The sequence below is a fragment of the Coenobita brevimanus genome, chromosome 86 (assembly GCF_032717465.1).
Source record: "Coenobita brevimanus isolate Jiangsu-jjx chromosome 86, ASM3271746v2, whole genome shotgun sequence".
NCBI classification, from domain to species: Eukaryota; Metazoa; Arthropoda; class Malacostraca; order Decapoda; family Coenobitidae; genus Coenobita; species Coenobita brevimanus.
Window position 1 is genome coordinate 28,624,688 of NC_137039.1, and position 27,494 is coordinate 28,652,181.

The following is a 27,494-nucleotide window of genomic DNA, read 5'->3' on the forward strand; positions in this document are numbered from 1 at the left end:
TAGATTATGAAGAGTACTGTCTAGTTATGGTGTCTTCCAAACAGCATCCTTCATACATCACCCCCATTACACAAAGTACACCTCATAAACAATTCACTATACCCACGCTGCAGCACAGCCCCCTACACTGCAACACACTTGCGTACTTCATAAACCTTCAGCATAGCCTAAACTGAGAAGGCTATTTTTCTTATTCCCACTGGATTTATATTTGGTTAAGCCTGGGGTTAAAACAGCAAGGTAACTTATCCAGCTTAAAAGAAGAATGGTTAAGATTATGGTGATGATTACTACTTTTTTCGTGCATTAATTTTTGCCCTTTATTCATCCAGCACAAGAGAGGAGCTTTTGGCCCTCATTGCTGAGCTGGAGTCAGAGTCACCTCTGGGGGCAAGCAGAGAGATGTCCATTGATGGGAGCAGGAGTGGAACTGTCACACCAATTGGATTGAGCGAGGCTCCCACACCAGTTGACAGTAAGGCACCCACACCAGTTGCAAGTGGAAGGACGTCACCGGTCTTAGATACGGGGCAAGACCAGGAGAGTGAGAGGGGAGGGATAGTGGAGGAAAAGGGGAAAATTGTGGAAAAGGAGAAGGAAATTAAGGAGAAGCTGGATGAGCATGTTGAGGAGCAGGAACACAAAGGAAAAGGTGAGGACAATGAGAGGGTAGTCAAAGTTGAGGAAAGGAGAAAAACTTTGGAAAAGGAGGAGGAGATTAAGGAAAAACTGGGTGTTAAGGAACAGGAATACAAAGGAAAAGACATTAAGGAAGAGAGTACAGTACCTGGAAAAAATATTATGGCCAGTGAAGAGAAGGTAAAGGATGGTGCTTCTCCTGTTGTGGATAATAAGGTGGAGGTGAAGGATGAGAAGGCTGAAAATGTAAATATAGATGATAAAGATGAGACAGTAGTACAAACTCTTGCGGCCCAAAAGCCTGAGCCACAGGACAGAGCTCAGATGATTAAGAGGACTGAATTACCTGACACAGTGAAGGAGAGCATTATTAAAACAGAGGAAAAAGTGAGTGATGATTTGAGGAAGAAACCCTCTGAAAAGGCTGATGTTAAAGGAAAGCAGCTTGCATCCAATGCCGAGATGCCATTGGAATCCAAAGTGGTGAACATAGAGGAGGTGAAGGAGAAGGTTAGTGAGGCTGACAGTGCTAAAATGGCAGAAGTAGCAACTACACCTAAGGGCAAAGGGGCACCGAAATTGGGACATACAGGAACAGAAAAGATGAAACTAAAAGTATCTAGAGAAGAAGGGCAGGAAGAGGAATCTAAGGTAGATGAAAATGCAGATAAACACAAAGCAATTCCTCCAGTTGTTGACAAAGAATCCAAACAGACTAAGGAAGAAATAGCAAAGGCAGCAGCTACCGGTGAACACGAGGAAGTCGAAAGCAAACCCATCCCAAAGACTGGAGATGAGAAAAACAGAAAAGAGATGGAGAAGCAGAAAACTATCAGTCCTGTGGTAGTTGAACAGAAAATCGCACCTAATGTCGAGGAACAAAAAACGCAGGTTAAAATTGTGCCTATTAAGAAAGCAGAAGAACCAGACATTGCAGAAAAGCCTACAGATAAAACTACAGAAAAACAGAAATTTGAAAAAGGGCCTCCTGCAGAAATGAAGGTTGAGAAAGAGCCATTACCAGGTAAGAAAATGGAGAAGGAAGTTTTGCCAGATAAGACAAAGGAAGAACCAAAAGCTGGGAAACCACCTTTGCCAGCTGAGAAAGAATCTAAGGAGCTTGCAACCAAGACAGAACCTTTAACAGAAAAGAAAGTAGAGAAAGAACCTTTGCCAAGTAAGACTGTTGAAAGACAGACAGCTGAAAAAGAACCTAAACCAGCTGAAGAACAGAAAGAACATATAAAAGAAATGGAGAAAGAGGCTGTACCAGGTAAGAAAGTGGAGGAAAAGAAAACAGAAAATGCTGAAAAGAGGCAAAAAGAACAGGTGCCCCAGAAGAAGGTGCAGGAGCTGAAAGTAGCAAAAGATTCAACTGTAAGCAAGAAAACAGAAGAAGAGAAGAAAGAACAAGAGGATTTGGAAAATAGGAAGAGTATTGAAAAGAAAACAGAAGAAAAGGTTGAAAAAGAGCCGAGTAAGGAAGCTCAGAATGTGGAGGGGACTGTTGCAAGCAAGAAAGTAGAACAGAAGGTTGAGAAAGATTCAGCAGCAACAAAAGCCCCTGAAGACAAGACCACAAAATGTTCAGTAGATCAGAAAATGCCAGAAAAGAAGACTGAATCATTGCGAGGTACGAAAGTGGAAGAAGAAAAATTTTTGTCAAGTCAGAAACCAGGGGTAAAGACAGATTCTTTGCAGAGCAGAAAAATGGAGGAAACAAAAGCTGAATCTTTGCCTGGTAAAAAAGCTGAAGAACAGAAAGTGCAACCATCGTCAAGCAAAGACGAAAAGAAAGCTGAACCAGTGCCTATCAAAACTGAAAAAATGGCAGAATCAGTACCAGGCAAAGATGTTAAAAAGTCAGAACCAGCACCAAACAAAGTTGAAAAGAAAGCAGAACCAGTGCCAAGTAAAGATGACAAGAAGACAGAGCCAGTACCAGGCAAAGATGAAAAGAGAATGGAGCCAGTTGCAGGCAGAGATGATGTTAAAAAGTTGGAATCAGTACCAGTCAAAGTAGAAAAGAAGGCTGAACCAGTGCCGAGCAAAGATGACAAAAAGACAGGATCAGCTGCAAGCAAAATGGAAAAGAAGGCTGAACCAGTGATGAAAGATGAAAAAAAGACAGAACCTGTACCAAGCAAAGTTGAAAAGAAGGTAGAACCATTGTCTGGCAGGGTTATTAAGAAGCCAGAACTAGTACCAAGCAAGGAAGAGAAGGTAGAACCAATGGCAAACAAGGATGACAAAAAAGTGGAGCCCATCCCAAACAAAGTAGAAAAGAAGGTAGAGCCCGTTCCAAACAAGGATGAAAAGAAGTCCGAATCAGTGCCAAGCAAGGAGGAAAAGAAACCAGAAGCAGCTTCAAGCAAGACAGAACAGAAGGTAGAGCTATCAGCAAGCAAGGAGGAAAAGAAATCACAGGCAGTGCCAAGCAAGGAAGAAAAGAAACTAGAATCAGTGCCAAGCAAAGATGAGAAAAAGATGGAACCAATATTAGGCAAGGATGAAAAGCAGCCCCAAGCAGCGCCAGGTGGCAGTAAGAGTGCAGACCAGAAGAGGGAGGTGCCATCGCGTGAGAAGTCAGAAAAAGATTTGCAGGCAAAGCAAGCAGAACTGCCAGCTGCTAAGAAAGTGGAAGAAAAGAAAATAGAACTAGGGAAGAAAGTGGAGCCTGTGTTAGGGAAAAAGGTGGAAGAGAAGAAGGTAGAACAGTCGGCAGATAAAAAAGCTGAGCAGTTACCATGCAAGAAAGCAGAAGAAAAGAAAATTGAAGAATCACAAGGGAAAAAGGAAGAAAAGAAGGTTGAATCGGCAGCAGGCAAGAAAGTGGAGCCTTCACAAGAGAAGAAAACAGACGTACATAAGAAAGTGGAAGAAAAGAAGGTGGATCCTGAGCCAGGGAAAAAAGTGGAAGAAAAGAAAGCAGAGGAAAAGAAGTTAGAACTGGTACCAGTGAAAAAGATAGACAAAAAGACAGTGGAACAAGCAATGGAAAAGAAAATGGAAGAAAAAAAGATGGAACCTGTGCCAGGGAAAAGGGTGGAGGAAAAGAAGACAGAACCAGTACCAGGCAAAAAGATAGAAGAAAAAAAGGTGGCACAAGGATCAGAGAAAAAAGTGGAACTAGTGCCAGGCAAAAAAGGTGAAGAAAAGAAAATAGGAGAAGGCAAGAAGTTGGAAGAAAAGAAAATAGAACCTGTGCCAGGGAAAAAAGTTGAATCTATACCAGGCAAGAAAGTGGAACAGATACCAGAGCAAAAAGTGGAACCATCACCAGAGAAGAAGACAGGACCATCGGCTGAAAAGAAAGCAGATTCATTGGCAAGTACAAGAAAGGTGGAAGAAAAGAAATTGGAATCATTACCTGGAAGAAAACCAGAAGAAAAGAAAGTGGAAACATTAATTGGCAAGAAACCAGAAGAAAAGAAAACTGAATCCATGCCTGGCAAGAAACCAGAGGAAAAGAATGTTGAATCATTCTCTGGCAAGAAACTGGAAGAAAAGAAAGTGGAAAGTGACAAAAAAGCAGAAGAAAAGAAAATGGAAGAATTGCCAGGCAAGAAACCAGAAGAGAAGAAAGTTGATGCATTACTTAGCAAGAAATTGGAAGAAAAGAAAACTGAATCAGTACCAGGCAAGAAGCCAGAAGAAAAGAAAGTGGAAGTGAAGAAACCAGATCAGAAGGGTGAGAAACAGTCAACACCACCTTGCAAGAAACCTGAAGAAGTACAAAAACCTGTAGCTACAGAAAAGGAGGAGCTCAGTGTAAGAACTTCCCCAGAGATTAAACCGAGGGATGATAAAACCGAAAAAGCACAGCTACAAGTACCCGCAAAGAAGGACAAGGAGCTGAAGAAGGTTGGTTCTGAAATGGGAGGTCTAATTGCTGGCACTGAGAAGAGTGGCCCTGTGAAAAGCACTGAAGTTAAGAGTGGCCCTGTTAAAACTACTGAAGTTAAGAGTGACCCTGTTAAAACTACTGAAGTTAAGAGTGGCCCTGTTAAAACTACTGAAGTTAAGAGTGACCCTGTTAAAACTACTGAAGTTAAGAGTGGCCCTGTTAAAACTACTGAAGTTAAGAGTGACCCTGTTAAAACTACTGAAGTTAAGAGTGGCCCTGTTAAAACTACTGAAGTTAAGAGTGGCCCTGTTAAAACTACTGAAGTTAAGAGTGATCCTGTTAAAACTACTGAAGTTAAGAGTGGCCCTGTTAAAACTACTGAAGTTAAGAGTGGCCCTGTTAAAACTACTGAAGTTAAGAGTGGCCCTGTTAAAACTACTGAAGTTAAGAGTGGCCCTGTTAAAACTACTGAAGTTAAGAGTGACCCTGTTAAAACTACTGAAGTTAAGAGTAGCCCTGTTAAAACTACTGAAGTTAGTGGCCCTGTTAAAACTACTGAAGTTAAGAGTGGCCCTGTTAAAACTACTGAAGTTAAGAGTGGCCCTGTTAAAACTACTGACATTAAGAGTGGCCCTGTTAAAACTACCGAAGTTAAGAGTGACCCTGTTAAAACTACTGAAGTTAAGAGTGATCCTGTTAAAACTGCTGAAGTTAAGAGTGGCCCTGTTAAGTCTGCCGAAAGTAAGGAATCTTTAGATAAAACTGGTGAGAAACCAAAATCTCTTGTTGAGAAGAGTGTAACAGATGTCTTGAAAAAGGATACAGAAAAAGAGAAACTTGAGAAAAAAGCTGGGGAAGTGATCAAAGAGAGCCAAAAACTACTAGAGGACAAGGGACAGTCAAAGGAAGTTATGGAAAAGGAAAAGGTTGAAAGTTTGGATCAGAAAGAAAAAACAGAGGGTAAGACCAAAGTTTCAGTTGTGACAGGAGCAAAGAAGGACACAACTGAGTCTCATAAAGAATCATCTAAACCTCAAACACCAGTGGGTTTAATGAGTCCTGTTAGCAGTAAACCCCCTGGCCCATTGTCCAAGGTTGATGATACGAAGGCAATTTGTCAGGACATTGCTGCTAAAAAGGAGAAAGCAAAGATTGGTACTACAGAAAGGACAGATCCAAAGAAGAAGGAGAGTGTGTGGGATAAACTAAACAAGATGAAAGAAAAAGGAGAGGCAAAACATGAGGAAGCAGTAGAGAAAAAGGACCCACAGAAAGGTGACACATCTAAAGAAGCCTCAGGAACAAAATCTGCACCTGAGGCAGCAAAACCAAGTTTACTGTCAGGAGTGAGTGCATCCAAAGATCGTAGGGACACAAAGGTGGAAAGTGAGCCTCCTGAGAAGAAGATGTGTATTAAGGATGATAAGACTGAACATAAACCTACTTTGCAGTCACAGGTTAAACTGGCAAGCACCCCAAGTCCATTTCAGCGAGCTTGGGAGGACAAGCCATCAGATAAACCTAAACCTTCAGACCCTCCCATGCCACATAGAGAAGGACCTAGGTTGATGAGCATAGAGTCATTAGTTGGTCCGTCTATAAAGTCCTCCAGCTCGAGCTCTGAGTCACGACCTCCCATTATCACTTCAGCAGTGGGGGATCAGGCTCTGACTATACAAGATGGTGACAGTGGTGAGCCACCACATAAGAAGCTGAAAATTGGTGACCACAAAGCCCCTGAATCTCATAAGGAATCTCCTAAAACAGAACCCCAGTCCCTAAGAGGCCTGTTGCCAACCTCTCATGATCCGCATAGAGATAAAAAGGAAAAGGAAAAATCAGACAGTTTGAAAGAGAAAGATGGAAAGGAGTTATTTCAAGCCACTAAAATGAAGGATGACAAGCCAGCAGTGGAGAAACAGGCTTCTACCAGTCCTGCAACATCTCTGAAAGAACACACAGCTAAGAGAGATGTTGTTGATAAGGGCCATATTGCAGCAGCAGAGACTGATCTTGCAAAAGCTAAAACCTCTGTTACTGGGGCAGAGGAGAAGAAAACAGAAGTACAAAAAGATAAACAGAAAGTAGATCCACTTGCAAAGGAGAAAAGTTCAGTCATGGCTGCTGGTGAGAAGAAGGAGGTAGCTACAAAAGAGGAAGACAAAAAATCAGTGTCAGAAGTCAAGAAAAAAGAAGATGGTACTCTTACCAAAGCTACAGACCCAGAGAAACCAACTGTGCAGCCAAAAATGCCAACATCTGAAGGTGCAAAGAATGAAAGTCAACCCAGTGAAGGGAAAAAGTGTGTGGCTGAACCAAGCAGTAAAGCTGAGGTCACTGTTAAGCTAAGTGGCAATAATACACCGCATAGCAAGTTGACACCAGATGAAGGGGAAACTATTGTAGAACCTGTAATGGTGGTGAAGGGTGATGGTGAGGGTGCTCCATGTAAGGCTGGGAACCCACTGTTTGGTTGTGATAATGACCTAGAGTTGGAATCCACTTCCTTAAAACCCTGGTGGGAATGTTTTAACAAGGACACAAGTAACTTGGGAGGTGCAAATGATTTGGTTGGTGAGGCAGTAGAGGAGGAGGTGATGTATTTCTGTGGGGAGGGTAATGGTGCTGATTGTGAAGCTGGAAACACTGGAAATAATGGGGACAGTGACCAGGAGTTGAAATTCAGTTTAGTAAAACCATGGTGGGAGTGTTTTAATGACAGTGCGAGTAACGATGGGAATAACTTGGTCGGGGAGGCGATTGAGGAGGAGGTAATATACTTCTATGGGGATGGTAATGGTGCCGATTGCGAAGCTGGTAACAACGGGGATGAAAACGACACAAATGTCGAGACTAAGCAGGGGGAGGTAGGGGGTAGCGGCACCACAGGAAGTCAGAGAAGCACACGATCCAGTGAGCACAGAGCACAGAAGGAGGTGGAGGGGGTGAGGACAGAAAGTGAAGTGAAGAAAATTGATGGTGTGTGTGAGGGTGATGAGGCCAAGGTGAATGGATTAAGGACTACAGAGAGTGTCGAGGGTAACTCAGAAAATAACGAGGATATTAAGTGCAGCAGTGTAAATAGTAAAAAGTCTAATGAGAACTCTGTATTAAATGAGCATGATGGTAAAGTGAAAGAAAATGACCACAAAGTACAAGGGAAGCGCAGAAAAAAGGGCAAGAGGAAAGCAGGAAACATTAGTGAAAATGTAACTGTCGGAAGAAAGTCGCTTCGATCGAGTAGGAAAGAGACAAATGAAAACCCCATTGAGGATGAGGAAGAGGAGGAGGGGGAAGAGGAGGAGGGGGAAGAGGAGGAGGAGGAGGCAGAGGAGGAGGAGGAGGAGGAGGAAGCGGAGGAGGAAGATTCGGGAGAGGAGTCTGAGAAACCTGTAGAAAAACCCAGCAAGAGTAAAAAGAAAAAGGATAAGCATAAATCGAGCAAAAATCGAACTAAGTCAAAGTCAAAGAAGGATGAAAGTGATGACGAAAGCGAGGATGAGAGCAACAAGGAGGAGAGAAGACGCAGTTCTGGGCATCGCAAGAGGGGACGTGGGAGGCCTCAGAAACGACGACGGAGCCACAGGAGTAAGTCAGGGGATGAGGAGGAGGAGGAAGCTGATGCTGGAGGGGATGATAATGCAGAGGATGATGATGACAACAGTGCTCAGGCACCAACCAGGAAACGACGGCAGAGAGGCAAGGGAAGCACTGCGCGACCACTTCCTGATGGTGAGACTTTCTTGGTTTTGTTCAGTTTTGTAAAGTTTTCATTATACAAGCTAATGCATATATTTTATTTGTCTATTGCCAGATGCCTTAACCCCTTAAGGGGTGGCCACAAACAAATTAATTCCATGTTGCCCTGTCCCCCACCATTTCACTGCCGTGCTCCCAGCTCACAACCCCCTCATCATATACCTCTCCACTCCCTCCCTCCATCGCATCCTTGGCCTCCCCCTCCCCCTCCCTCCCTCCACCTCACTCAAATACATTCTCCTCATCAGTCTCACTCTTCATCCTCTCCATATGGCTAACCCACCTCAGTGTATTTCTCCCAGCACTTTCTATCACATTCACATCCACACCAAAATGCTCCTTCACTTCCTCATTTGCCAGTCTCTCCATGTGACTCCACATGCTCCTCTCAAATAACTTATTTCCACTGCCCTCACTCTTGACTTGGGTCCCTTCAACAAGGTCCAAGTTTCACTTCCGTATGTTAGAGTTGGTATATCACAATACTGTCATGCAGCGACTTTTTTTTTACTTCCATGCTCACTTCCTTGTTTCTTATCACTGCTTTCAGAGAACCAGCAACCTTTCTTCCTTGTTGTACCCTTTCAAGCACTTCATCCTCTAAACTTCCATCCTTACTCATCACACTACCCAAGTACATAAACGCACCTACATTTTCCATTTCCTTTTCATCCAACCTTACTGTACATTCACTGACTTCATTTCTCTCGAAGACCATAACTTTACTCTTCCCTACATTCACCTTTACTGTATATTCTGTTTTGTATGCACTCTCCCAGATTCATTCACCGAGCCTTGCAGCTCCCCTTCTTCTTCATTTAACAACACAATATCATCAGCAAACAACGGTACAGGGAGTTTCCAAGCACTGTCCTCTCTTATTAGGGCTGCTCCAACATCCATTGCCCTACGTTGTATCACAGTTTTATAACCCCATCCATATACAGATTGAACAACCATGGGTACGTGACACATCCCTGTTTCAATCCAACCTTCAGATAGAAAAATGCACTCAGTTCACTGTCCACACTCTTTGCAGCCTTAGCACTCTCATACATACTCTTCACAGCATTCAGCAACTTCCCATGTGCTCCATATATTCTTGATACTTTCCTCATTCCTTGTCAATCCACACTTTCATGTGCTTTCTCCAAATCTATGAAGGCCACATACAACTTCATTCCCTTCTCTAGAAACTTTTGCACTAAAGACCTCAGAATGAGTATCAGCTCTACACAACCTCTTCCCTTCCTAAAATCCTCCTTGTTCTTCTCCAGCTAATTCCTCTGTTATTTCCCAAACTCTGTCAGTAAGTATCCTACCATATACTGTTCTTAACAATCTAAGAAGACAAATGCCTGTATGATTACCGCTCACTTCTTTTCCCCTTTTCCTTTGTACTGTACATGTATTCCTGATATACCAAGAAGAAAAATGCCCATATGATTACCACACACTTTTTTTTCCCTTTTTCCGTTGTACATACAGTACGGTATATTGTGCTGCCTAATTCTCCTTTGTTGTGGAGATGGCTCTTATGTTGTTACCAGTGTTTACCCTGCATCTTTTTCTTTCCATAGTCCTTTTTGTTCTTTATATATATATTTTTTCCCTACATGCTTTCAGTGCTTGACTTGGTTTTTGCATGTAGTACAGTACGGTAACCTAAATGTCCACTCATCACAAAAGCAGACTAAGCCATCCCATCAGCACACATTGATTGGAGAATACAAAGTAAGACCAGGATCACCCCCCTGTATTGTATTAACAACCTGAATTGGAAGTAGTAGGGAAATTTTTGAGTATTTTTACATGGAAGGAAAAGGGATAGGAGTGAGAAATGGAATTACTGAATGGATGTCCTCACCCTGCCTTAGGGTTGGAAAGGAGGTCCAGATGATGATGATGATGATGATGATGATAAAATGGAATATATTTTGATGATATGAACATGCACAAAGTAAGCATAACTCCAAAGAAAGTCTTTGAAAATGAGATTGATGACAATGTTGGTAGAGGCAGACCATAAGGGGGTATGGAAGAAGAGAACAGTGCCATAGACATAGCCTATACAATATATGTGAGAGAGAAGGAAGAGAAGTGTGTGGGAGAGGGAGCGGTATATGAGGATAGAGTAGCCTGAAGACCGTTTTGTCATGGCCGTCCATTATTCGAGGTTCCCAGGAGGAAACAAGGCACTGGTGGTGAAAAGATTGGTGGAGCAAGGGATTGTAAAAAATAATTGTTTTGGAAAAGGGATATGCAAGAGGGCTGGGAACAGAATTTGAAACACCAAAAGAATTAACAAGGATGGATGAACAAAGTATGCATGGAAATACACATTACAAGAGTCACATGCCTTGTTTAATTTGGTATTTAGTGGAAATTGCTCTATTCCATCATTCCCATGAGTTTATGAAAGAGAGTGAGAGTGAATAAGCAGCAGGTGTGTGTGTTTGCTCGAGATGGAGAGAAAATAGTTCTTGCATTGGACAGATTAACAATCTACAGTTTTGTTTCTTTAGTTCATATATTACTAAAGATTCCATTCATTGCAGTTCCCCGACAGAAATCTGCGCGCATTGCAAAAATTCGCGAGAAAGAGGAGAAGGAACGAAGAGAACTGGAAGCCATAAGGATGAAACAGCTGGCTGAAGAGAATCGCCTCCGTGAGTTGAAGAGAAAAGCTCGGGAGGAGAGGAGGGTAAGGGACTTTTGTGTTACAGTCTCATACAAAGAAAAGTGGTTGTGGTTGCTGTATTGTTGTGGCCCCAGATTCATCTCAGCGTGTAACAGGTAGACTGCAGGCTGAAGTTGCCCTTCTGCTGCAGTTCATCCTCCTCCTTTTGGGGGATAAGAAGAGTTGAGGAATGTGTGTATGACCAGGAAGTGGAACTGTCCAGTTATGTAGGTGCTGTCATATGAAGGCATGTCAATCCAGCATCTGATGAGGTAGTGCAGAGGGTATATATAGTGTATATGAATTTTAAGGTGGGAGGAGGCATGGTAGACCAAGAAGGTGGTGGATTGATATGGTAAGTGAAGTTTAACAGTGTAAAGTGTGGAAGTTGATGAAGCTACAAACCGATAGGGGACAAAGTTGGCTGGATGAAATGTACAGAGCAGAAACTGACGATTGTTACACTAGACAGTATCATTTAAAACCAATATGAATAATGTAAATTCAGTACTGCACAGTAGTAGGGATGTAGCAGATTGCAAAATACTTTTTTTTTTTTTTTTTTTTTTTTTTTTTTTTTTTTTAAGGTGCTTAAATAGATTATTAACAGTAGTTTACTCCTCAGTTTAATTAAAGTGTTTGTACTTTTCTTCCAACAGTCATTGAGAGAGATGAAGAAAGGCAGACGAGAAAAGAAAGAAAAAAAGGTAAAGACTCGAATGTTTGCTTGACGTGATTATAGTCAGTTTGTTTTCATCTGATGGAAGCATGCCACTCACAACTTCAATGCCATACTGAGTTGTGATTGTGTGAAATTTGGTGAGCTCTAGTTATGAGGTAGAAATGAATCTTCATGGTTACTAGTCAGATTTATCCTTCAGTCTGACTACACGTGACCATCACCTGAGCTGAAAAGCAGTTTAGATATTTTATCAGGGGAAAACAAACCAACTGTAATATGTGCATTAGGTTATAGTCTTCCTCTCAGTAACTTCAGCTTCCATTTCCACCAAGCCAGTCCTCCATTATGTATACTCCTTCATTTTTAGCCCTTTATCTTTGAATTTTTATTTGTTTAATATTAAAAAAATAATGAAATGTGTGATACAAGATATTTTATGGCAATTTACAGTAGGTAATGCTGAGTTTCAGTAAATTTTTTTGTTTTTTAATTATTCATTCTTTTCTGAAACTTGAATTATACAGGAAGTTCTGTGAGATTTTTCTGAAACTCCAGGATGTTATGGTGGGGCAAATATGGAGAAAAAAAAAAAGTGCTGTGGTACTATAACATGGGTCCAGTTCTCAGCCATTATAGATCTACAATAATTGATGATGCTATGGTTGAAAATAATCCTGTAATTAACCCATAAGGCCATCAGGAATTGTAGAATTGTAATGGTTGAATACTGTACCCATATTGATTTAACACTCCCCTCTCCCCCCCAAAGGTTTCTGGCCTGGCAGATTATGTCTGTGCTAGAGTCAGCCATTCTTATGCTGACCCACATCTTCATGGCGCGATCTTTTTCTTTGATCGCTCAGTGTAAATACACTTTTCATGATAAAATGTTGGTTTCGTTGTCATTTAACGCTGAATAGTTGTACTTTATCGTAGTATGTTCAAAAAAAGAGAGAAAAAAAAAGAAAGTCAAAATGACAAGATGAAGTTAGGCAGAAACCAGATATTTTATACCTTGTAGAAAAATAATCGAAAAAAAAAAAAAAAAAAAAAAAAAACTACCATCATCATCATCTGGACCTCCTTTCCCACCCTAGGGCAGGGTGAGGAGCAACAACATCCAGACTGCCCAAGTTTGCTCAGTCCAATAGGCCATGCTGCCAATCGTTCATTATTCAGGCCCTCGGAATCCTGGCTGTATCTGATACGCCAGTTTTTCACCACATTCTGTAACTTCACATAAACGTATCTGATAATGTCAATCCTGATGCTGTCATGTTAAAAGGGATGCCGAATCCCTGATCATGTACTTTTCACAACAGTCATCCTGCCAGCAAGATCTCTTGTCAGTCCCTTAGCTTCACTGACTTGCATACCTCTCTTCCTCACACACTCGTCCACCATATTGCTTCACCCATTCCTTGGCCTGCCTCGTCTCCTCCTTCCTTTAAATTCAGTCTGATATACAGTACTTCTTTCACCACTCTATAGTTATCCATTCTCTCCACAAGACCATACAATCTCCGTACACTCTTCGATTCTGGTGTCCACGGACTTCCTCATTCTGCGTCTTTCATGAATCACATTATTTCTTATCCTATCCACTCTCTGTACTCTACATGCATTCCTCAGCAGTCCCATCTCCACTGCTCTCACTCTTGACTTTTCATTTTCATGCCACACCATAGTCTCATACAACATAAGCGTCCTTCAAATAAACATAGATGGCATAAACACCAAAAAACAAGAACTCACACAATTCATCAAACAACGAAACATACACATTGCCATTTTACAAGAAATAAAACTACATAGAACACAAAAAACACCTACATTTCATAGTTTCACCACCATTAGACAAGACCGGGCCATCGGCAGTGTCGGTGGTCTCATCACCCTGGTACAGAAATCCATCAACTGTTCAGATACCAGTGCACACACAAAGTCACTTCTCCCCCACATGACACCACAGCAGAAATACAGTCAATTAAAATAAGCACTGGTAACAAATCACACTAATAACAAATCGCCAATACATACATTCCTCCCCCAATCGTCCCCCACAGTACCACACAGTTCATCATCATCATCATCATCCGGACCTCCTTTCCCACCCAAGGGCAGGGTGAGGAATAGCAATGTCCAGACAGCACAAACTTGCCCAATCCAAATAGGCCACACTTCCATTCACTCATCATTCAAGCCCCCGGAATCTTGGCTCTATCGGATACGCCAAAAACATTCACCACGTTCAGCAGCTTTACACCGTGAATCCGATTGAGTCAGTCTGGATGCTGCCATGCTCACGAGGGGTGCCAAAATCCCTGATTATGCACTTCCCCTCACAAAATTCATCCAGCCAGCTCAGTCTCTTGTCAGTTCCCTAGCCTCAGCAACTTCCAAACCTCTTTTCCTCAGACACTCATCCACCATATCTCTCCACCTTCTCCTTGGCCTACCCCGCCTCCTCCCTTCTTCAAATTCGCTCAGGTATACCTTTTTTACCACTCTATTGTTATCCATTTTTTCCACGACCATATCATCTCAGGACACTCTCTTCGAATCTGGTGTCCGCGACTTCCTCACTCCACACCTTTCAAAAATCACATTATTTCGTATCCTATCCACCCTCTGTACTCCACATACATTCCTCAGCAGTCCCATCACCACTGCTCTTACTCTTGACTTATCATTTTCATGCCACACCATAGTCTTACACCCATATGTTAGCGTTGGCACTAACACTCCCTCATGTAAGCCTCATGCAGCTGCAACACTCAAGCCTCTGTTTCTTGTCAAGGCCTTCATTGCACCAGCCACTTGTCTTCCTTGTGTCACTCTACTTTCAACTTCTTTTGCACATTTTCTTCTCTTTTCTGTCACTGTACCCAAGTATTTGAACTCTCTCACCAATTCCAGTCTCTCTCCATTCACTGTGACATCACATTGGGAGTCACCTTCTCTCTCAGTAACCATCACTTTACCCTTCTTTACATTTACTCTTAAGACACGACACTTACAGACATCAGCAAAACTCTGCACTAGGCTACCAAGTTCTTGTCTGGTACTTGCAATTAGTACTGCATCATCAGCATACAACAAATTTGAGATATTCCATCTATCACCATTCATTACCAGCTCCATCCCTCCCTCCATTACTCGTGTTTTTACTTCTCTCGTCACCCCGTCCATATATATATTGAACAACCTTGGGGACATCACACAACCTTGTTGCATGCCCACAGTGATCGTGAACCACTCACTTAGATGCCCATTAACCCTTACACATGCTTCGCTGCCAACAAAAAACCTCTTGACAGCACCTAACAACTTACCATCTACACCATACATGGGCAAAACTTTCCACAGTCCCTCTCTGTCTACTTTGTCGTATGCCTTTTCCACATCCATGAATGCCATAAACACCTTATGGTCCTTTCACAAGCTTTTCTGCTACCTGTCTCACTGCAAATACTTGATCCACACATCCTCTGCCACTCCTAAAGCCACCCTGTTCATTACTCACCAGGACTTCTGATATCTCTCTTACTTTCTCTATAATAATTCTTCCATATACCTTCCCTACCACACTAAGTAAACTTATGCCATGATAATTCTTGCACTCACATCACTCACCTTTATTTTTGTACAGGGGTGCAATCACAGCCTTTTTCCACTCTGCAGGCACAGTTTCACTCATCCATGCCTTCTTACCTATCTCCAAAGAGCACTTCATTCCACTCTCTCCACTACACTTAAGCATCTCTGCATACACCTTATCAACCCCAGCTGCTTTCCCATTTTTCAGCCGTTTCACAGTGCACTTCACCTGTGCAAGTGTCATGTCTCTTGGCACTGCATTCCTTCTCTGCACACCCCTAAAACCAATCATGTTTACAGCCACTCTGGTCCTTACTTCATCTCCATGGGTTAGTAACCGACCACCTGCATCCTTCACACCATCACATATATTTCCGCTTTCACTTCTACATTTCCGCACCTCTTTCAAGAATAACTTCCTATTTTCAGAGTAGTTCACATTCATTTTTCTTCCCAGATCATCATTTGCCTCCTCCTTTTTCCTCTTCACTTGTCTCTTTACTTGCTTCTTGCTCTCAGTATACTCAGTTCTTATTTCAACTGAACCCCTATCCTGAAATCACTTTAGCCACTTCTTCCTCTTTTCCTCCACTGCTCTCTCAACCTCCTCATCCCACCATGCTGTACCCTTCTTTTTTGTTCATACTCTTGGTGCACCACACACCACTTTAGCATTCCTTACTAAGCAATCCCTATATGCTATCCACAGGCTGTCCAGATCCTATTCATTCCAGTTCACTGATTCTAACTCCTTATCTACTTTGGTCCTGTAATCATCTGCCATTTCTTTGATCCTCAGCTTCTCAGCTTTAAGTCTTTCTCCCTGATTGCTCCTCTCTCTCTCTTGATCCACATCACTCCTCTCAGTTTGTTCTTGCATACCACGATCATATGATCTGACAGACCTCCACGTCGTCCTCTCACAGCCCTTGTATCAGCAACCATTCCCATCATCGACCTCTCTGCGAGCACGTAATCAATCAGGCTTCTTTCCACACGATCCCCATTTCCACTGTACCATGTATATTTATGTTCATCTTTGTTTTTGAAATAAGAATTACAAATGCACAACCTCCTCTCCTGACACATATCCTTGAGTCGATTCCCATTATCATTTTCTCCTGGTACTCCATAACAACCCATTATGTCATCCTCAGGACCAGTACCTACTCTTCCTTTCATATCCCCCATCACGATCACTTTATAGCTCCTGGGCATTTCTCCCATTACTTCACCCAGCTCATCCCAAAACCTTTCTTTCTCACTCCTGTCCTCACATGGTGCATATGCTACAATCACTGCCACTTTCACCTTCTCAAACTTGAACATGACATACATACACCTCGAGCTGACACATTTGTTGTCTCTCATTCCACTCTGCCACACCTCATTCATCAACAAAGCAACTCCTTCCGTACATCTTCCTCTCCCACTCATTCCCTATCTTACACATTTCACACCCTTCCACTCCTCCACTTCAAACCCTTTCATCTTCGTTTCACACAATGCCATCACAGCATATCTCGCACTCTTGAACACATTCACCACTTCCACTCTCTTGCTTTCCTCATTCACACCTTTCGCATTCCACATGGCCATGCGAATCTGCCCATTTGGTTGGGGCCCTGGGCAGGTATTGGGCCCTCTGAGGCTCTCTGAAACGACTGCCATGATTAAGTGATTTTGGATAAGGGAATCTGGGGGACACTTAACCCTGCCGGAAACCCTGGTTATATGGTTACCAGGTTACCACCCAGCATAGTAAATGGTTTCCTGGGTACAGGAAACCATTTGGCTTGTCACTCAGTGTAGAGCTCATATGGCATCACTCTACATTGAGTGAGTGGATGATGGGCGCCCCCACCAACCACAAGTTACTCCGCCCAAATACACCACAACACTAACATACCCAACATCATCCTGGGTGGTGATTTCAACGCCAAGGCATCGGCCTGGCATGTCAACAACCCTGACACAGACAGAGGGCTGGTACTACAATCCTAAACAGATAATCTTTTCATACTTAATAATCTCCATCAACATACCCATATCCCACACCAAGCCCTCTTCCTCCCATCATCCCCAAACATCACCTTTTGCTCCCCAAACCTCACCCCCACATCCAGGAGAGTGGTCAAATCCCTTGGCTCTGACCACCTCCCAGTCATCGTCACTACCAAAACCAGAATCACCCCAGCTGCCAAGACACACATACACTAATTATAAGAGAGCCAACTGGGAGGCCTTCACAACTGAAACTGAACAACACTTTGAAATATTAAACTGTATGTACATCATAAACATCAACACAGCTGTGCACATTTTCAATACAAGTATTCAAAATGCAGACAAAAGACACATCCCTAGAGGCAACAGAAAGAGACCCCAACTTCTCACCAGAAACTCAAGGCCTCAATAGTCAACGGGACACACAGTGACACTCCCCAACACCCCATACAGAAGACACTGTAAAACAAATACAAGAACTCAACACTCAAATAAACAATAAAATATCAGAGCAGCAAACACTAAACTGGAATAATTATCTCCAAACACTTGATCACAAAAAAAACACCAGCAAACTCTACAAAACACTAAACAGCATCATACTATCCATCAGCAGCACTACACAATCACATGCTGCCATCACAACAGCAGACACCATACCTTCAAACACACAACAAGCAAACACTCATATCAATCACTTTTCACATGTCAACCATCTAAACCCCCATTGCAACGACCGATGTGTCATCCGACGTAAGAGACAGTTCCCCACAGACCCAGACTTTGCACCTTTCACTTACAACCAAAGCTCATCATTAGCACTCATTTGCCTGTGGACCAGACAACATAAGCAACATACACCTTAAACACCTTGGACCACAAGGCATACAAGCACTCACCAACATAACAAACTACAGCTACTCACACAATATAATACTCAACGTCTGGAAGCATGGCATTGTCATCACTGTCCCCAAACCCAACAAAAACCCCACAGTACCTTCCTCACACCGCCCCATCACACTCCTCTGCACCCCCTCCAAAGTCACTGAACGACTGGTGCTACAACTAGTTACACCTGACACCCCCCTAGCTCCATCACAACATGGTTTTAGGCCACTACACTCCACAAACACCTTTCTTATGGACCTTACACAGAGAGTTTTTGATGGCACAAATTCAGCTAGGCCACCACACAGAACACTCGTAGTCATACTAGACATTAGCAAAGCTTTTGATGCCATCCTCCGCCGCAGCGTCACAAACAAAATATTCAACACAAACATGCACAATAACGCAAGAAGATGGCTGGCAAACAACTTACAGGCAGATGTGCATATGTAACATTTTCCGGTCAGTCTTTGAACTTAAGAAACTTCACAAATGGCGTCCCCCAAGGATCTGTTTTGTCCCCTACACCCTTTAACTTATACATGCACAACATACCCACACCCCACATACCACAGATACACATAGCTTCCAGTGCAAACGACGTAACACTTATATGTACACACCAAAACACAAACAGCTGCACACATCCCTCAACCTTACCTCAACACACTCCATGAATGGTTCACCACAAACAGGCTCAAAATAGCCCCAGCCAAATATACAGTAACCCTTCTTACAAACTGGACAGCAGAACACAGTCACATTCCACACCTCATCATAAACAACACTCCCCTACCCCTCCCCCCACACACACTGTTTTGTTGGATGCAAGACTTTCTCATAAAAAGAGAAATGAAAACAGTACTAAGAGGAAACTACTCATCATGGAAAGAAGTGACTAGTGGAGTACCACAGGGTTCAGTGCTGGCACCAATCATGTTTTTAGTGTATATAAATGATATAATCAGTAACACTGGAAATGAGAGCTATCTGAATATGTTTGCAGATGATGCAAAAATACAAAGGAGAATTACTAACACAGACTCTTGTAAAGAGCTACAAGAAGAATTAAATAAACTTCATGAATGGAGTAGTACATGGCAAATGGAATTCAATGTGGACAAGTGTCATGTAATCAAGTTTGGTAAAAGTGGAAAAAGACCTGATTGGGATTATAAGTTAGGAAATAAAACCCTATACACATCAGAAAGAGAGAAAGACCTAGGTGTGATCATCAGTAACAGACTATCTCCGGCTGACCACATCAGCGAGAAGGTACGGAACATGTATACACTGCTTGCAAATATGAGAGTAGCATTCACATACATAAATGAAGACATGCTAAGAAGGATAATAACATCATTCATTAGACCAACCCTGGAATATGCATCAGTAGTCTGGAGTCCTCATCTCAAAAAGCACATAGACAAGATTGAAAAAGTTCAAAGGGCCGCTACAAGATGGATACCAAGCTTAAGAGACCTAAGCTATGAAGAAAGACCAAATAAACTGAATCTACCAAAACTACAGGAGAGAAAGAAAAGAGGTGACATGATAATGCTATATAAGTGCATATCAGGGAAGGAGAAAATAGACATAAATAATTACTTAACATATGGAGAAGCATCAGCAAGAGGACACTGCAAAAAACTGCATAAGAAGAGAGGTGATAAAGACATAAGGAAATTCAGTTTCCCAAACAGAGCAATTGATCAATGGAATGCACTACCGAGTGAAATAGCATGTACCAAAACAATTCACAAATTTAAGGATATGTACGATAAATATGGTTTAAGACACGGGACAGTTCAAGCTTGACTCATTCCTGTAAAGATACAATTAGGTAAGGTAAGAAACACACACACACACACACACACACACACACACACACACACACACACACACACACACAAAATCTTTGGTGTAACGTACAATACACATCACAAACACCAAGACTCAGTGCCTTGAGGTCACTTGCCCATACAACATTTGGACACAAAGAAACCACCACCACAGTATACAAACAATATATACGTTCAGTGATGAATTATGCAAGCCCTGCTTGGGCTCCTAACCTCACTAAAGCACACTACAATGCTCTACAGACCACAAAGGACAAGGCCCTAAAAATAATCACAGACTGCACAGCTATTACACACACAGACCACCTACACCAAGAAACCAAAGTCCTCAAAGTCAGGGATCATCTGGACATGAGGGGCACCCATATTCTCACCGCAGCCTCCACAAACCCACACCATCCACTACACTACATGGCAGCACATCCACACACACCAAGGTACATCAAAACAACACCCAGCACACGATATCATACACAAATACTGTCATCTCTCCTCTCTCACCTCAAACCACCATCCAGAAGCATATCCTTACTCAAATCATGCACCTCTCCATTCAGTCACTTAACCCCTAAATACCGAAGCACGTCAATGTACGTGTTGACCATTTTAGCCCACTCAGCCAAATCACGTCAATATAACGCGCCATGTAAAAAACTGCCTGCACATTGCTCTGCCCCGATTGTGACATATATCCCTTCAAGCCAATGAGAACTAACCCCTCCTGCCTCGGGTTGGGTGATCCGGCCACTCTGGGGGCATGGAGGGTCACCCTCTCTCTTGGCCCACCAATTGCCTGAATGTTTCATCATCTGTCACGTAATAACCCTCTCTGAAGACCCTCCCACCTCTCTGTACGCCCCAATAGGATATTGTTAGTCGAAGTTTACCCCTTCCCCCAACCACAAGGCCCATTCCATCCCCCTCCAGCCCCCTCCACCTTCCCCCCCTACCCTGTATACCCCTATCTACCCTACCCCCTTCCTCCCTTTCGGCCCCATACTTCCCTCCTACCCCCAATAAACCATCGTGTGATAGCGAGCACGCAGCTTGGCTTGCTCTACCCCCCACGCCTCTCCTCCTCCACTCCCCCCACCCTAGCACTTGTACACTTGCTTTATATGTACAGGATTGCCTCTATTTTTTTTTTTTTTTCTGTGCCTTTTCATACCTGAACATAATAAGTGCTTCTCTGTATACTATTCTATGCATGGAAACATGTGCAATCACAGGCATCTGAGCCCCAGCCCCCTCCCCCCACCACCACCCCTCCACCTCGATATAGTAAAGACAGTTACATTTTCCCTTTTCTCTTGCATGCATCTGCAACAGTATTGAACAATATTCTATTTTCTGTCATGGCAATATAAACATTTGGTGTTTCTGAAAGTTTCTGAAGTACTATGAGGCACTGCAGGATTACTCCCCATACGTGAATTATCTCCCCGCACCTGCTTGCATTGTTGATATGCTAAATCACATAGATTTTGTTTGTTTCAACTAGCCAAACTGGTTGTTACTGTAAATGATCTCCCAAGGTTCAATGTACTCGTTATGGGCCTTCTCCCCTATTGAATTTTATCTTCCCACACTCACATGCACATCTGTTTTCATAGTACAGTAGTTGGTCAGGAACAGACTAAAGTGCTCTACTTTGATGAGAAAAGATAGTTTTATCCAACCTCCATACCTACAAACCTTTTCCCCACAGGGTACTTTATCTCCCCAAAAGCAAGTAATCTCCCCACACCCAAAACACCAGTTCTCGGGCTTGGTGTGACGTATGATATTGCAATGACCTATTTCAGTAATAGAAGTAGTTAGTTATCAAAACTATGGGGGCTTTCGAAAATCTTGGGGGGTAACTATTTTTTTTTTTTTTCGACTTTGACCCTCGATTGGGCGGTAACCATTAGGCCTAGGGGAGTGCCGATTACGCTGTCAGGTATGTAAATTCTTCCTCTTTTGCCAGAACATATTGATTTTCCCCTTGGTGAAGTCGAAAAACCCCTGAATTGCGGCTCCAGTGGCAGACAAGCCAGATCGAATTGCGGTATTTAGGGGTTAAAGATAACACACAGCTGCATGCACGGTCTCCTGATATCCACCTTTCTGAATCCTACCTCCCTCATGAGGACAGGGTCCACCTGGCCAAGCTGAGATGTGGGCATCATCCAGCCCCTCTTAAAGTTATCAGAAGAGGCAGGATGACTCCATCGCTGATGCCTGTCCAGGATGCAGCACTGTGCTTCATACTGTTAAGCACAGTATGGAATACTGCATTGCACACAATCACCTATGCCAGCAACACAACATGCACTTCTTGAGAGCTTTGTGGGAAAGCCTGGTCTTGGCCGTGGCCCCCTTAGGGACTCGGGGCTGTTTGGCTAGACTGCCTAGGAAACAACTACTGCTACTACTACCCATATGTTAAAGTTGACACTAACACTCCTTCATGTAAGCCTTGTGCAGCTGCAACACTCAAGCCTCTGTGTCTTATCAAGGCTTTCATAGCACCAGCTGCTTTCATTCCTTGTATCACTCTACTTTCCACTTCTTTTCTTTCACTGTACCCAGGTATTTGAACTCTAATACAGATATATAAATCTGGTTTAAACCATGCTAAACTACAATAAATTACCTTTACAGTAATACTGTATGTACATTATGATAATTAGTGTGTTTTATTGCGTGGTAAAGCGAAAGGAAAGAGAGGCACAATTTTTTTTTTTTTTAGTGTTGGTTACATAATTACATTACAATCCTGTTATTTGATCGCTCAGTGTAAGTACACTTTTTATGATAGGATGCTGGTTGTGGTGTCATTTTGAAGCTGAATGGTTGTACTTTATTGTTGTTGGTTGTAGTGTTGTTTTGAAGCGGAATAGTTGTACTGTACTTTATTGTTTTATGTAAAAAAATAATAATTAAAATAAAAAGTCAAAATGACAAGTTGAAGTTATGTGAAAACAAAAAATTTTAATGCGAAAACAAAAAATTTTATATCTTGCTGTAAAAAAATATATAGAAAAAAAGAATGGATATTTTAATTTGGTTTAAATTGTGCAAAACTACAATAAATTACTTTTGCAATGATATATACAGTAGATTATGGTTATTTCTGCATTTTATTACATGGTAAAGTGAAAGGAAAAAGACGCATAGTTTTTTATGAGTCTCAGCTGCATATTTGCTTTGCAGTCTTTTTCTTTGATCAGTCAGTGTAAATACACTTTGTACAATAGGATGCTGGTTGTGTTATTTTGAAGCTGAATAGTTGCACTTTATTGTAGTATGTTCAAAAAAGGAAAACAAAGAAAATAAAAGTCAAAATGACAAGTTGAAATTAGGCGAAAACCAAAAACTTCTTACCTTGCCATAGAAAAATATTTGGCAAAAAAAAAAAAAAAAAAAAAAAAATAGATATATAAATCTGGTTTAAACAATGTAAAACTACAAAACTACTGCCTTCCACACATAGAGCAACCATTCCGTGACATCATGCCCTAGTCTTTTTGTTATGACACTTAAACACGATTTATGGTGAATATTTTACAAAAGTATCTTAAAATGAAGCATAAATGCATCATCAGAATCTCTGAGGTTGGATTTGAAATGATGCAAAAACACGTCATCGGAATCTCAAAGGGTTAATACTGAAAATTGGCCCTAGCATAGTCTAAGTTTCTGAAAAATCTTCCAGGACACCCTGTGTTGTTAGTAAGCTAAGAACATGATTTCTTTCTAGGATAAAGAAAAGAGGAGGAGGAAGAGAAAGAAGCGCGGCAAAAAAAGAAAAAATGCCAATGACCCTTGGGCGCACTCATCCACTTCATCCAGGTGGGATTATCCACGTAGTTGTGTGTGTGTGTGTGTGTGTGTGTGTGTGTGTGTGTGCATGCGTGCCTGCAGGGTGTGTGGTTGCAGGCACTCACTTAGTGTATAGTTCTGCCTTCAGGTGACTGCACTAGTGACAGGTCAAATGGTGTCCTGGTATTGGGTGAAATTTATACAGCCAGGTAACGCCTGATGTTCTGGTGGGATAAGGCACTCCAGCCGGATGAGGCCCATCAGAGTTGACATGTGAGGGGTGGATAGGGTTTATTGGTCACATTATGCTACACAGGTGAAGAAGGCTGGTTTCCTCAACTTAAATGTCAAGATTGAGTACCCAAGCCCCAGACCCCTATGCTCCTGATGGGGTAAAAAGCACAATAGTGGATGAGAGAGAGGTAGATTCTTACCTGATTGTATTTGCGCAAGACCGAATGAGGCTTTAATAATCTGACTTCTGATGCTGTTTTATCTTACATTTTATTTGGATTGCTCTATGAATGATAACTGTTTTGTGTGGGCATGAATATTATGGTATACAAATACGCTTATGTTTTAATTGGCTTTGTTAATCCTTTATTTCTGCAGCTCAAGTTCAGAAGAGGAGGAAGAGGAGGATCTTGAGGAAGAAGATGATGAGGAACTGGTGTTTAAAAGTGATCATGAATTTTCACCGGAGTCCGACATTGAGGAAGGTGACGCCCAGCCTATCAAGAGAGCTCGCACAGCTAAGAAATGTAAGTTGATGCCTTGAGTTTGCATCATTTTCACATGATGGAACTGGGCCAGTCCGGTGATTTAGAATACCGGACTGTGGTTGCAAGAATTTCAGTGATACTCCGGTGTGATGGAGGAATGAATCTTCGGTTACTGTAGTTACTTTGTTTTCACTTGACAGAACTGGGCAACTCCCATAAATTAGAATACTAATTTTGTGGTTTTGATGAGTCTTTGTTATGAGGTCGAAATGACTCTGCTTGGTTACTGGTCACATCAGCCGTCCAGTCTGACTATATTTGGTCATAAACGGAACTGAAAGGTGTGAGGGATCTGTCAGGTTAAAACAAATGCAGTGTAGTGTCACAGGTCTTAACTCTAAGCCATGGTTTCTATACAGTGTAGTACTGTAATTTCTCCCAGCCAACTCCAGATGATATTTTTTTTTAGATGAGAGTGAATCACAGGAGCTGGAGTGTTACAGATCTCTGTAATATCTTGCACTGCCAAGAAATGTGACTTGCAACCATAATGTTTATTTCAGTTATTAATGTTAGTTGTTGTAACCCTAGGTTCATCTGAAATGTGAACTTGTCAGCTACAGGCTGAAGCTGCCTTTATCTGGCAGTCCAACATCCTTCTTTCATGGGTAGGGGAGGCGGTGGCTCAGTCGGTAGAGAGGTGGCTTGCAGTCCCAAGGGACCCAGGTTCAAATCCCCGCTGGGGCAGGGAACAGTTTAAGGATTTGAATTTAATTAAATCAGGCTTTACTGATCTACTAGAAGACCCACCAACATGTCGTAAAAATACCCCCGCTAATACCAATACACCAGTCCTGTATGAGACAGCCCTAGCATGTATTCAATATGGACGGTGGGTGTTAGCGCCCAAAGTGGTGACATGTAGAGGTGTATGGTATGTAGGAGGACTGCTGGGCCTTGATAGCAGGCTGTGAAGCCTATGCCCAGAGTCGGACCAAAAAAAAAAAAAAAAAAAAAAAAAAAAAAAAAAAAAAAAAGTTGATGCATGTTTATGAAACCAGACATAGAAGTCGCACAGTTATATTGGTGCCACCTTGTGAAAGCTTTCCCTCTCCAACACCATCTCATTCACTTAACAAAAGAATTACAGGCAACCAGTGTCAGGTGTGTGCAAGCTGGCTGCCATAGTATACACATAATGATGATTAGGGAGGTGGTAGCATCAGCCACACATTATGAAATCTTCAACCCTCCTGTTCCCTCCCCCACAGTGACAATGCATGATATACCTGATGGTGGCAGTGATGATGATGATGATACACATTACCTAACCCTCAACTCCCCCCCTCTTCCTACCCTATAGTGGTTTCGGAAAGTGATGCTGAGAAGGAGGGAGACGAAGAAGAGGAGGACAGTGAAGACCAGACGCAGTGCACCAAGTGTGGCCACGACGACCACCCTGAAACTATCCTGCTGTGTGACAACTGTGATGCTGGTTGGCACCTTTCGTGCTTACGGCCCCCTCTACTCAGCGTACCTGAGGGTGATTGGATATGCCCCTCTTGTGAGCATGTGAGTGTTGATAGTGGTATGTGTTCTTCTTCTCATCTGTCTTCTCTCCATCACCTATGTACATCCCCCCCTCCTCATCACCCTGAAACCATCCTGCTGTGTGGTAACTGTGATGCCAGGTGCCACCTTTCATGTTTGTATCCCTTCCACCCCTACTCAGTGTGCCAGAGGGTGACTGAACATGTCCCTCTTGTGAATAGATTAGTGACAGTAATGCTGCCTTCCTCCAGTTCTGTTTGGCTACAGGGGACATACCAAAGACAGGAGAAAGGCAGTCGTAGCTCCTTTGTACAAAGGAATAGGGATCTGGACCCCCTTTTTCCATCTGAGGGCAGGGTAAGGAGTAGCAGTGTCCAGACAGTCCAAATTTCCCCACACCAATGGGCCACACTTCCATTCACCCATCTTTCAAGCACCCGGAATTCTGGCTGTACCTGATACGCCAAAAACATTCACCATGTTCTGTAACTTCACATAAGCGTATCTGATAGAGTCAGTCTGGACACCGTCACATTAAAATGGGGTTCCAAGTTCCTGATCATGCACTTCTCACAATATTCATCCAGCCAGCCCAATCTCTTGTCAGTCCCCTGGCTTCACCGACTTCCAAACCTCTCTTCCACACGCACTCATACACCATATCCTTCCACCTTCTCCTTGGCCTACCTCACCTCTTTCCTCCTTCAGATTCGCTCAGCTATACCTTTTTCATCACTCTATTATTGTCAATTCTCTCCACATGACCATAGCATCTCAGTACACTCTCTTCGATTCTAGTGTCCACAGACTTCCTCACTCCGCATCTTTCATGAATCACATTATTTCGTATCCTATCCACTCTCTATACTCCATATACATTCCTCAGCAGCCCCTTCTCCACGGCTATCACTTTTGCCTTTTCATTTTCATGTCACAACATAGTATCACATCCATATGTTAAAGTTGGCACTAACACCATGGTCTCACATCTATATGTTAAAGTTGGCACTAACGCCCCTTCATGTGAGCCTCGTGCAGCTGCAACACTCAAGCCTCTGTTTCTTATCAAGGCCTTCTTTGCACCAGCTACCTTTCTTCCTAGTATTCAATATGGATGGTGGTTGTTAGCTCCGAAGTGGTGACATGTAGAGGTGTATGGTATATAGGACTACTGGGCCTTGGGAGCTGGCTGTGAAGCCTGTGCCCAAAGTCAGACATTATTAAAAAAATAATAATAATAAAAAAAAAAATAATGAAGGTGGAGAGTTATGGTGGATGAGTGTGTGAGGAATAGAGGTATGGAAGTTGATGAGGCTAAGGGATTGACAAGAGACCAAGCTTGCTGGATGAATTTTGTGTGGAGAAGCACATGACCAGGGGTTTGGCACCCCTTTTTAACTTGACAGTGTTCAGATTGACCCTGTCAAATAGATATATATGAAGCTAC

The 27,494-nt window shown here is 42.5% G+C and overlaps 1 protein-coding gene across 1 annotated transcript in view; it reads left to right on the top strand.

Moving 5' to 3' along the window:
* The window catches only part of LOC145410631 (uncharacterized), a 71,671-nt gene that overhangs the window by 18,895 nt on the left and 25,282 nt on the right, over positions 1–27,494 (top strand). Inside the window, exons 4-9 of the mRNA XM_080280744.1 lie at positions 333–8,218; positions 10,804–10,949; positions 11,585–11,632; positions 23,713–23,804; positions 24,387–24,535; positions 25,860–26,068. Of these exons, the coding sequence (XP_080136870.1) occupies positions 333–8,218; positions 10,804–10,949; positions 11,585–11,632; positions 23,713–23,804; positions 24,387–24,535; positions 25,860–26,068 (8,530 nt within the window). The remainder of the gene's footprint in view (positions 1–332; positions 8,219–10,803; positions 10,950–11,584; positions 11,633–23,712; positions 23,805–24,386; positions 24,536–25,859; positions 26,069–27,494) is intronic.